This window comes from Apteryx rowi, unplaced genomic scaffold, assembly GCF_003343035.1.
Source record: "Apteryx rowi isolate R43461 unplaced genomic scaffold, aptRow1 scaffold_43, whole genome shotgun sequence".
Taxonomy (NCBI): Eukaryota; Metazoa; Chordata; class Aves; order Apterygiformes; family Apterygidae; genus Apteryx; species Apteryx rowi.
The window spans coordinates 1,645,134-1,657,458 of NW_020450683.1; the positions used below are offsets into that span (position 1 = coordinate 1,645,134).

The window sequence follows — 12,325 nt, forward strand, 5'->3', positions numbered from 1 at the left end:
AGGCACAGTTGCATTGGCCATTTGCTCCTCGCCCCGTCCCTTCCACTGGAGAACGGTTAGCGGTACTTGGTCTAAACTTGGTGGTGCTCTGGACTATTGATTTTCTCACATCAGAGATCTGCTTCCTCTTTTAGCTGTTGTGGTTTTGTTCTTTTTGTTTTTGTTTTTTTTTTCTTTTTAAATTCACAGTCTGATCCAGGAAAGAGAAAAAGAGAGATTGGATGTAGTAGAGAAGGAGAGAGAGTTTGAGGCGGGAAGGGAGGGAGCACGAGGCACGGCGGGCTCTCGTCTCTAYGCGTAGAACTCCTCCTGCTTGTCGGGCTTCTGGTACGTCACGTTCGCCTGCTTTGGCTCCTCCAGCGTGTAGCTCCCCTCATCCTTCTTCTTCATCCGGTAGATGAGCAGCATGACCAGGAAGGCAGCAAAGAGGGCTCCCACCACGCCGCCCACAATCACCGCTGCAACACAGAGCACAAGGCAGAGCTGTCAGCGAGGTGGCCGGCGAGGCAGCACGCACCCCTGGATCCGCGCATGGAGTGGCCACCCCAAACCCCCGTCCCCCTGTGGACTGTCCTCAAACCTCCAAGTTTCATTTCAGATAACAATCTGGGGGAATCTCCTCAGATTCCAGCTCATTTCTGAGCTTCACAAGTTTCTGAGCAACCTTTGTCTCAACATCGATGCTCAAGAAAACCAAAACTGAAGGTGAGGGCCTAATGCAATCACATGAGTTTTGAAAACCCTCCCAAATACATTGACGCTGAAAGCAAGCTGGCAGCAGAGCGACAACTGTCTCATGGCAGAAGGATGAGTCGGACCCAAAGGCATCTACTTCACAATCTACATGGTGGGGGCCAAAAACTGGGTCCAAGTAGCCCAGCCCCAGAGACWGAGGTCTGTGCCCTGTGCTGGTCTTTGCACAGGCAGTAAATTCATGCCAAGATGCAGGGGGTATGTGCCAGGATTTGCCACGCTCAGCTGAAGCCCATGAGAAGAAGGGCAGCCAAGCCACGCCATCACCTCCAGCTCCTTTTAGCTGGTGGTGGGACACCTCTGCCCTGTCTCCAGCATCCGGAGCACAGTTAATTTTGGCAGGCAAGCATGAATTTGTGCCAGGCTCAAAACCATGCTGGGGCCCTGCCAAAGACTAGCCTCTCTCCTGGSTTACAGACAGCCTGGGTCTCTGTCTCCTCCCTACACACCCCAACTCTTCCCCCACAAGCCAACGGTCTCCAGTCTCACCTATCAACACTTCTTTCCTCTCCAGGATGTTTTTCTGTGGGAGCTGAGCGGCGGAGTTGCCAGAGTCTATCGTATTGTCTATGAGCCCGGGCTCGGCGTTCCTGCCCAGCCCGGGCCCTGATGGAGGCGTCACTGCGGCCATCACCTCGTTATTGAGCTCGGGACGAGTCGTGTCTTCCTCCTCCCGGATTTCAAAGTCCCCGCTGGGGCCGCCGCTGACCGGGACTTCCAGCTCATTGTCGAGCACTGTCGACACCTCTCCCGGCTCCATCTGGGAAACAGGACAAGGAGGAAGGATATTGCTATACTACTGATGAGGTGACCCTATCAGCAGGGAACATGGGGGATAATGTCGGGGTGTCCATTCCCTGTGTCACTGAAATGTCCGGCTATATTGCAAAGATCAACACAACCCCACATCTTCATGGATGCCAAGCCCAGGCCACCTTAGCTGAGCTGGACAGTTCTCGTCTGTCCCTGTCCCACATACCCTCAAGATACATAAATTCTTGCCAGCTCCCTGTAGCTTTCTATTTCATAACTTTAAGAGATTTCCATGTCGTAGAACTCCTTTTGGGCTTTCTGCCCCCCAGGGTAGACCAGGAGCCTGCTGAAACATTTCACAGATGCTTCCTTGCTAGGCCTGAAGGGGTACAATGGTTTGTACTGCGGATATTAACAAGTTTAAGGATTGGATGCCATCGAATGAGCTCCCCAAGCCCTGTCCCAAGAAGTTCCCTTCCCTCTCTCTTCCTCCCATCAGTCTGCTCTTATGGTTGCTGCCTCATACACAGAGCAGGAGCTGGAAGATGGGTCCCTCTCCCCCAGGCTATGTTGCCTGCCCAACTCCATGCTGGGGTCTCCAGCTGAGTTGCCCTTGGCAAGGTGGTGAGCTCAGAGCACAGAGCAAACGTGGGTCCTATGGAGGCCCAYGGAGACCCTCTGCTCCTCTCCAGCCCAACCCTGACCTATTTATTGCCTCCTGCACATCCCTGCACCTGAGGATTCCCTCAGGGATAAATCCCATCTGACATGTCACCCTCTCCCAGCAGCCTGATCCACTACGAGCCTGTGTGCTGAGCTATCCGGACTGAGCATCCTTGAGCAAAGTTTTCGCTGGGAACCCTCCTCCACGGGACAAATGCCTTCCTCTGCAACCCCTCCGGTCCTCGTGTTACAAATCAGAATGAGCAAAAAGCTCATTGCACTGACCCTGGGGCAGGCAACCAGCCCAGCTGCCTTCCCTTGCTACGCATGAGCCCTCTCCATGTCAAGCTGCTCCTGGCACAAGGGCATGGCTCACTGGTTTGCCACAAGCTCGCTTTTCCCATCCTTTTGTGACAGAGATTAATTGAAGGTCAGCGAGAGCCCAGAGCTATATACATATATGTATGTACACAAAAAAAGAGAGACTAGTTTAGACAAATCACTCCACCTTTCAGTCAAAGTGGTTTTCAAAGGGCCCCTTAAGGGCTCTGAATGAGCGATGTATCAGTGGATTAAATCCCCCTGCTTAGGACGCCCAGCGGGCAGGAAATGCACCATCAATACATAATTGTGGAGCGTCTGGGCCTCTCATTGCTTGGCTGCGAGTTGGCAAACAGTACAATGAGCTCAGAAAAACACCCACAGAGGTAGCCCCCCTTCCCCCTGCAAAATGCGGGGGCTGCTGCGCCGGCTGGGTAGTCCCAGCTCTGCTCTTCAACCCCTGGCCTGGGGAAGCCGTGGAGGAGCGGTGCAAGGCAAGGCAGAGCTGGGGGCACCAAGCATGCGTGGCAGCCCCCTAGATGTTCGTGCCAGCCCCATCTCCCTCCCACACTGAGCTGCCCAGGTATCCGTGCAGGTCTGTAGGGACAGAGCAGTTCTCCGGGCAGCGAGAGGGGCAGGGGCTGCCCCGCACCATGCTCTGCCCCATCTCGAGCTGCTTGACAGATTCCCCCACCATTTAATCTCCTTCTTCCAGCTCCCCAAGCATTCAGCTCTTCACAGAGCTGGGAAAAGCCCAACCTGGCTTCATCTCACTCTGATTTACCCCAGAGCCTTCCCATCACCGTCACTTGGCTTCAAATGTGGCTCACAAGGTCTTTAGCAGGCTGGAAAGGCTCCTGCCTCCTACCTGGGGGGCTTCTGTGGGCGGCAGCGTGGCAGGACTGGATGGCAACACAGTGCTTTTTTCCGTGAGGTCTGCAGTCCTGGAGGTGCTTGGTTTTGGCAGGGACCTGGGCTTGGCTGTGCTGGAGGGGGAAAGCCGCGATGTGACCAGCTCTGTTGCTGTGCTGGTCTCAAGGACGGAGGTGGTGGGCGTCTCTAGGGTGGTGGGCCGGGTGGTGGCTGCCTTGGTGACAAAGGGGGGCAGGAACCTCCGGACGGTGGTGGGCTTGGCGGTGGGCACGGCGGTGGTGCTGGCAGCAGTTGTGGTGGTGGTCGTTGTCGTGGTACTGGGGGAGTCTCTGGCAGTGGTACTGGTTGTGGTTGCTTTCCAACTGGGGATCACTGGTGCCTCTGTCATCCTGGGGATATACAAGATGCTGGTCATCTGCTCAGGGGTGGTGTCCTCTGCAGGGAGCATTTCAAAGGGGGTTGCCACGGGCTGCACCAAGGTGACGGGCAGCAGGGCTGCGGTGGTGGGGAGCGTGATGGACATGTCCGTGGTGAGGCTCACTGCTGTTTCGAGTCCTGACTCCTGCTCAAAATCTGTAAGGGAGGGAGAAGAGCAAAGGGTGAAGTTGCTGCCGTCCAGGGCTGAGATCCATGCCAGGCACTAAAATGGGCAACRCAGTCGCTCAGGGAGCCCAACCCTTTGGGACAGTTTTTGCTTTTGGCTAGGAGAGGGCAGGAAGGCTGCTCCTCTAGAGGTGGGTAAGGTGCAATTCTCCCCTTCCGCTGTTCCCCTGGAAAACCCTTCTCCATCTCAGCAAAACCCATGGCCACGCTCTCCAGGTCCAGCACCCCCTGCCCCTTCCCTGGGAGCCTTACAGCTACTTACACCCCGAGCCAGAGCCTGAGTAGACATCATCCATTTCATCATCCCCAAAGGGATCGTCATCCCCAGAACCTTCCAGGTCCACAGGCCTCTCATAGTTCTCATTGCGCCAGCGCTGGGCCTGCAACCAAGCAGAGGAGAGTCGCATAAGGAGCTGCATATCGACCATGACACGGCCACTGGGAAGCCCAAAGGGAGGTCAGGTCTCGCTCTACCTCTGACACCCCTAGGACAGTCCTCGTGGGATGATCAGCAGGGTTAAATGGGCTGGGATGAGTGAAAGCAAAGCCCAGCGAGCTGGAAACACAGCCAGTGCTCCTGAGCTGTTTTGGAAAATGTTGTTAGAAGCATTTTTGTTTCAGTTCTCCAACTCATTTTATTTTAGATGATTTTCACGTTATTCCTGGCATACGTGTGATAGTAGCATATAGTATCAGCTGCCATAACTTGGAAAGTCATAATGTGAAATAATTTTAGACTTAAAATATTCCACTGTTCTATACTGTTTTTAAAACTTGAAGAGCCCTTGCTAGGAGGACTCACAAACATCTTGGTTTGCAGATCAAAGCATCTCCCGGTTGTGCTATAAAGACACAGTTTGACACTTCATTACAAACCAAACAAGGAGGCTTTGATCTAGAAGATAGTATAAGATGTTTCAAAATGTTACATGCCAGGTTAGTGCTTAAAAACAAAATAATGGGGCAGAATGGTCTCCTTCACCTATTAGGGCATCTTACATCTTGACAAGTACTTCAAGTTTCTTGGTTTCTATACCAGACTGGAACAAAAGGAGCTTTGGAATGTCAGAAGGTCCTGTGACATTGAAACTTGGGACTTTACCCAAGTTTTGCCCTCGCATCCCTTTCCCTTGCCCCACYTTGGAGCCTGTCAGCCCACAGCAGGGAGAAAAACAGACACGCTGCCCCATGGGTTGCTCTGAGCTGCTGGGCAGAGAAGTCCACCTCAGTCCCTGAGATGGGAAAACATTTCCTAGAGGGACCGAAGGCTGAGATTGCTGCTCTGGTGCCTGCATCAAGGAGCTGTTTGCTAGCCAAACCCTACCTCCCTCTACAGTCACTGGGGTGCTGCAGATGTGCCACCTGTGTCATATGCTTGTGGTGGCAGCTTGAAAACTATCCTGGGGACAAAAATCTCTTGTGAAGGTTAAGGGGAGCTGGGCTTTTAAGTGTCTKTCTCTTCTGAAAATGCTGCTAAGCTTTTCTGGCTAGATCTACTCCTTTATCTCAAGCGATAGCACTGCTCTCCCTTATCATCAGCCACTATTTATATCCTACCGGTCTCCAACGTGCTGTGCACTTTCCAAACCTACAGGAAGACTCAGCCTTTGCCCCAAAGATAATGCACCATTCTGGAGTTTCAAATATACAGTCGCCAGCAGCTTCGTAGAGGAAGGCTGTTATCCGCTGAAATTAATCCTCAGGGAAYCGGAAATTGCTGCAGCCCCTTGTAGTGTTGAACCCTGCTCTGGCGTAAGGCTGAGCTTTGCTGTCCAYGGCAATGGGGCTTGGAAACACCAGGCTGGAGGGATGAGGAARCCAAAAAAGATGGGAGGGAGACCGCAGGCAGAAGAGAAGAAGCTGGGGCGAGGGGGACATGTCCTACAAGGCAAGAGCTTGCCTGGCAAGGACAGGAATGTGGTCTCCTCATTGCTCAGGAATTTCCCCGGTGCCAGCTAACGGCTGTTACGTTAGCACAAGCGGACAAGGGGCAGCACACAATATCCAGTCCCAGGTTCCACAGTGTATATTATAGGTCTSCCTTTTCTGCCGTCAGTCCCCAGGGCAGCAAAGCCGGTGCCAGGAGAGCTTGGAGCCTCTCAGCCCACCCCRTGCAAAGGGAGCACAGCTTCCCAGCCCAGCTGTCGCTCAGGGCCAGGCACCACTTTGATGGCCCTGATATGACGGGCAAAATGACCCCCTCGGTCGTTCCTGTCTCTGGTTTCTCTGCTGCTCTGATCTCTGCCAACAAGCTCAAGCACTGATGGACCAGTTAAAACACAAAGTGCAATACCAGCCCCCGAAGCCCTGACCTGCACTGAGCRTGGAAAAGTGCAGCCAAAGGAAGGGGTTGGGAGATGGTTTTGYGCAGTTGCACAGCCCAACCTGACCACTGCCAAGCACACGTTGCCGAATTGACCCAGGCAGTGCCGGCTTCGCATGTAGCCTCTCCACAACCAGCACAGCGGCTGTTGTGGTTTTGTGCACGGGGAATCGGAGCGGTTGGAAATCAAGGCCTCATCAATGGGTTACAAGASAAATGAGAAATGAGCTCAGTGCTGCCAAATGACCTTGTAAAATCTTTTGCTCAGATCTATGAAGGAGTAAGCTCCAAGTCCTGAAGAGGAGACGGTAAAAAGAGGGGGAAAAAAGCAATACATCAAAGACCCAGTGCAAATTATTTTGTTAACTAAGTCATGGCTCACCTGCAGACCAGCTTGTSACCCTGCAAGAAGGACGAACCCACCCTTCCCGCACACTGGGCGCTCAGGTGAAGATCAGAGCATGGATCCAAGCTATGGAGCTCAACCACTGAGATGGCCCATGCAGGACATCTCTGWCTCTGCCACTATGGCAGGGAAGGCAGAGGACCAGGGAGAGCAAGGGAGACGTGCAGGGGCTGGTTCAACGCGTTTTGAACGCTGATCTGCTGCAGACACAGGGCAGCAGGGCCTTGGGGGTGCAGTGGGGCCTGCATTACCACCCATGAGCGTCTGTAAATTGTGAGCCAGGCCACCAGAAATGATGAGAAGGGAAGAAAAATTACAAGGTTTGGGCAGGGGGAAAAAGGAACATTTGGAACTGCTTTTTTTTTTGCCTTTTGATTTGGGGGTAGAACATGGTCAGATTTCAAAGCTTTCCAAAGAAAGCACAGATGCCCAGAAACTTGCTTTTTCCTTCTTTTCTGAGTTTTTTTTTTAAATAAATGAAGACTAAGACTTTCACTTCGTCTCAGACCTTCAGCAGTATGGTTTTTTTATATCAAAATTGTTAAAGGCTCACAAATAAATGAGGAAGCCCTAGCACGGGCACCCTGCAGCTTGGGGGACCACCTCTCAGCCCTGCCAGCTAGCCCAGCAAGTTCCCCAAAGGTCAAATTCTGCCTGATTGACCTGCAAAACCTCACCGTAATGGGAACCACATGGCCCAGCTCCATTGAGCTCATTTCTGCCTTAAATTGGAAGCAGACGGGGCAGCTCCAGCTCCCTGGCTGCTTGTGCTTGGACCAGGAAGCAAAATAGCGAGAGCTCATTCCAGGAAGGGCACAGCCACCCCACAGCACACCAGCCTCCACCCTGCAAGGGGGAGAGTCTCGGAAAAGCCGGTGTGTGCCCTCGATCTGTTTTGCCAGGGGAATGGACTGAAATGATCCAGCAAGAGCAAACCAGCACCTCCAACGTGCTCCCATCCCACTGCCGCAAGCAAACATCAACTGAGCAAACGGGGCACGTGTGAACGTCAAATTAAAGAAAATTCTGTAGCAACACGGGTTATGTAGGCGAGGCCAAGCACCCAAACCCCTTTKCCCATCCCAGTTCAGTCCCTGAATCAGGGACCCCCTCGCTTTTGCCTTGCTGGCCAGAAGCAGCAGGGTTAAGTGGCAGTGATGGTGGACAGCTGCGGTCTCCAAGGGCTGGGCACCAGCGCGGCACCTTCTGAAGGCCTCTTATTTTAGCAGGCGACCGTGAAGAGCGTAGTCCATGCCCCACATCCTCGGCCTGCAGCAAACCCAGCTCAGGCAGCACCAGGGGGCAGAGGAACCAGGGTTCAAAGGTGGTGGGTCAAGTTGAAGCACCCGGAGCCCTGGCCTGGCACGAGGGTGAGGAGCAGAGCTTTGGGGGGCAGAAGCACCCTGGACACCGTTTTGGGATCACCGCGTAGCCCACAGCAGTGGCAGAGAGGACCGCTGTGTCGTCGGAGCCAGGACAGGAGCCTGAGCCCTCGCATCTCCTTGAGCCAGCAGCACCCTGAGGCTCTGAGCACCCCCCTGGATCAGGTCCTTCCTGCAAACTCTGCACCAAAGGGCTCAGGCCCCTCGGATGCAACGTGAAGGGATGCTGCAGTCTTACGTGGCTCCCTAGCACAGGATAAGACCCGCCACCATCTCCTCTCTCTGGCTGAGCATCTCCAGAGTCGGGGGAAGCAAAAGCACTCGGTGCCTTTGGGAGCTGGGCTCATGTTGTGCCGGACGAGCCTAGCCCTCACCCCGAGGAGTCTGCACGTGATGGATCAGCAGCGGCATCAGCCGGCTCTCCCCCGCGCTCCGCAGTCGCCTTCAGTCACCAGCATCCTTTTCACGTCCCTAACAGCTCCCCGGTGACTGTCATCGTCCCGCTTGCTGAGGCTCCCTGGCTCACCCATTCGACCCCCCCATACACACCTTTCCTAAAAGGCTCGCTGAAGAGCAAGAAGGACGGATGGGAAAGAAGAAAGGAAAAAAATTAATTCTCTCCGCAGCCTCTCTGCGCTTGCAGCAAGTCACATCCGTGCCGAGCCAGTACAGGCAGCGACTCTCCCCATTCCCCAAGGCAATGGCCAGCATGGTTGCTATGAAACTTGCCCAGCCCCAGCCGCAAAAACGAGACCGTCTCGTGAGAATAAACCCTCCGATATTTTGCTGAGACAGCACACGAGCCCAGCGTCGCTCTGCCCAGCGCATGGGAGCACGGGCAGGGAGGGAGCGCGACGTCGCCAGGCCCCGGCTCCAGCATCCTCATGGGGCTCCCTGGTGAAAAGCAATCGCGGTGTGCAGCTCCCTGGAGGGCTCGGAGGCACCGGTGATTTCTGCAAGGTGCCCCGAGATGCAGGCGTTGGAGGCAGGCAGCTTCGCTACCTCTCAGTGCTCTGTCCCCAAAATCCCGGACATTCCCAGCACGATGCGCAGATTCGGAGCCGGGAACCCTTCGTCCTCGCCCTGGTCCTTGTATCTGCCTGCAGYGAGCAGAGGGAGGGATCCTTCCTCCAGCTGCACCACCTGCATTTTGCAAGCGTCATTGCCTTCTCCGGGGAGAGGGAGCGGGATCCGCGCCGCAGCCCCGCGGGGGTCCAGCTCCCAGAGCTGCCAACTGAAGCAAGCCCAACTTCGCAGCGGTAAAACGGGACGCTTGGCGGGACGGCTGATTTTTCCACCCTGACGCCCTCCGTGTGCAAGAGGCAGTTTGCGGCAGGGACTGGACGTCTGCCCAGGATCTCACGCGGGAGCCACGAGGCGGCGGGGGGCAGCTAAACGCCCGGCCGCGGGCCAAAGCGTCGGCCCCGGCTTGCCCCTTCTACGCGGTAGAGCAGAGATGCTCTCAGCCAGGGTTTGCCCTAAGTGGATTCGAGAGGATCTGCTGTGATCAGTGGAGTTTAACCAGCAACTAGAGCAGCCCTCGGCACTGGGCAGCCCGCCAGCAGCCCAGCTCCGGCTGCTGCCTGGCCAGCTCAGCGCATGTAATAACAACTCTTGCATGACAGTCCCAGCTTCCAGGCACCGCGGTGCAATTGCACTAAAATATTCGTGGCCCGCAGCCACCCGCACTGGAAGATGAAGGATTCCAGCTGCTCAGGAGAGGTGAAACAGGACTTAACCGGGACAGCGGAGAGTTTCTCTCCTCTCGCTTCCCCGCGAGTCTCCTGACGTTGCACACGAAGCAGCTCCTACATGCAAGGGCGGGGGGGGAGCTGGAGATAATACTTACTGCATTATAAGCTCACGCGGTGGAAGATGACTGCTGGGCAGCACGGCGAGGCCAGAGGGAGCTGACCTCATCCGAGGGCGAAGGTGGGGGACCACGAGCGCTCACGCAATGGGTTACCAGGGACAGGAGCTGGGCTCTGGCCACAGCACCAGCACCGGGATCCTGTTTCCAGTGTCCCCGTGCACAGGACCAAAGAGTCCTGGGCTGGCTCCATGCCTTGTTTCCTGCATGCGATGGTGGCCAGGGGGAACCTTGGCCGGAGCCCAGCGCCCGTGCCAGAAGAAACAAGGCATGCAGCAGCAGATGCTGGACAGCCCCTTGCCCCTCTCCAGCATCCTAGGATGGCATTGACCTGGTGTTAAATCCCGGCTCCCGAACGCATCTCAGGGCTGTCGGGATGCCCAGGGCGTGTGTAGGGGACGCGGCCGTTCCCGAAAGCCCCCTTTGGTTCCCTTTCCCGAGCCGCTTACATAAACCGCCTCCCGGCCCAAGCTGCCCCTCCGCGGCCCAGCTGCAGCCCTGCCGGTATTAGGTCAGGCTCATGCAATAAATCTCGGGAGCAGTCGGTGTTTATTTGGATTTACTGCCRCTTAGATTGTTAATACTCGGCACACAGCAAGCCCTGCAGTCGCACACAGCCTCCAGCCTCCCCCYGCCAGCCAAAGAGGAGGAATTTCCACCCGCCGCGTGCAGCTGGGAGAGTAAGCAGAGAGGAACAGTGATTTTTTCCCAGCCCGGCTGCGAATCACGTAGGACGGCGCTCCGATCCCCCCGTCTGCGGCTCCCTCCCTGTCCATCGCAGCCCGCATCTCCCCCGAAGCTCAGCGAAGACGCGGCCATGCCCAGGAAAGCAGCTGGGTGGCTTGTCCTCAGCGCCGAGTCAGAAACATCACCCCAGCCTTCAGCCCCGAGCCAGCAGCTCCCCGTGGTCAAAGCAAGGTTGGAGGGCACCATCGGCAGGATCGTCCTGGGCTGCTGGCTCTGCAGCAGAGAAGGTCCAGGTGCAACAACCCTGCCGAGGTGCCACCTGCAACTTGGGCTGCCTCCAGTCACCTCCAAGACCAACTGTCCCATCCCAAACGCCCCCTCCCAGACCCCCTGCCTGGCCCTGCATGCAGTGGGAGGCAAAGGGCCACCGATTAGCCAGCTAGAGCCGCCCGAGCCAAGGGACAGCAGCTCCCAGGCACGTGATTGCAACTTCCCAGCTCACGTCTCTTGGCAGGGGGGTTGCACTAACCAGCTCAGCCCTGCTTTCCCAAGGACGGGCTTCATTAGGCAAATTAAACCAGGGGTCAACACAAAGCTGCAGGAGGGACCCGTGCCCAAGACGGCAGCTGGTCTCCGGGGGTTGCAGCCGGCAGGCCTGCGGCACCATCTAGCAAGTCCGCAGACGGCAAGCGAGAGCCGTAAAGGTTTAAATGTGCCCTGCGAGGTGCCAGCTCTCTGCTCGGGGACCGTCCCGCAGAAAGGGAACCGCTCGTGCCACGTGGCCGTGGCTCAGCCGATGAGCGGGCTGCTTCCATGGACCAGGATTCGGGCTCTCCCAGCTGATCCTGACACCACCCTGCCCCCCGTCACCAGCTCTATCCAAAAAGGTCTCGTGTCTACTGCTGCAAAAGCAAGCCCTGAAGCAAAGCGGTCCATATAGGGCTGGGACAGAAAGTCAAACTTTGATCAAAGTTCCTCCAGCCTCCTAAATGGGCTAAAATAAGTGCCAGATCCAAGGGATTTAGATGTCTCCGTATCCAGAGCTCAGCTCTGGAGGTGGCTTGGCCATTTTCTAATGTGACATCAAGATCAGAGAAGAAAAAAGTCCCACACGACTCCAAAGGACATTATTGCTCCTCCAGCCACTTGCCAGGCTCAGCAAGATCAGCGCCRCGATGACACCGGCCCTGCTGCGTGCTGTCCCCTTTGGTGCCTCTCCGCCGGGACTTGGCTGCACTGGCCGGGAAACGCAGCCAAGGCGCCCGCCAGACAGCAGCGCAAATCACACCCAAAGCCTGCGCTAAGAGCTTTGGAAAGCGAGCAGGAGCTCAGGCACCATCAGAGCTGAGCATGGAGATTAAAGCTGCTTCAGCTCCTCTCCATCATCCACTCCCAGGATGAAGGACGCCCCGTCCCTCCTCCTCCCCTCATCCAAGAGGGTGACACCGTTTTACAGATGAAAAAACGTGAGGTTCTGGAAGATGGTCCCACCAACACTCAGCCCCACCGTGAGCAGCTCGCAATGTGTACCGGAGGAGCTGGGTATCACTACCCTGCTTAACAGATGGAGAAACCGAGGCAGAGAGGAGCCACCCGCCAGCCAACTCCGTGCGTGGCAGGAACATGCTCCTCAGAAAATCCTACAGGTCTCTCTACAAATTTGGACATTTCCTAGGGGACCAGGACCTGTT

The 12,325-nt window shown here is 55.9% G+C and overlaps 1 protein-coding gene across 1 annotated transcript; it reads right to left on the minus strand.

The window, feature by feature from the left end:
* Nucleotides 1-240: 240 nt before the first annotated feature.
* Nucleotides 241-10,500, minus strand: SDC3 (syndecan 3; the record flags this gene model as incomplete). The annotated part of the gene is given in 6 exon segments (XM_026076266.1): nucleotides 241-458; nucleotides 1,243-1,513; nucleotides 3,359-3,936; nucleotides 4,229-4,346; nucleotides 4,966-5,017; nucleotides 10,454-10,500. Coding segments are annotated over 6 exon segments (1,233 nt in total), but the record flags the coding sequence as incomplete, so codon positions are not given.
* Nucleotides 10,501-12,325: the final 1,825 nt, after the last annotated feature.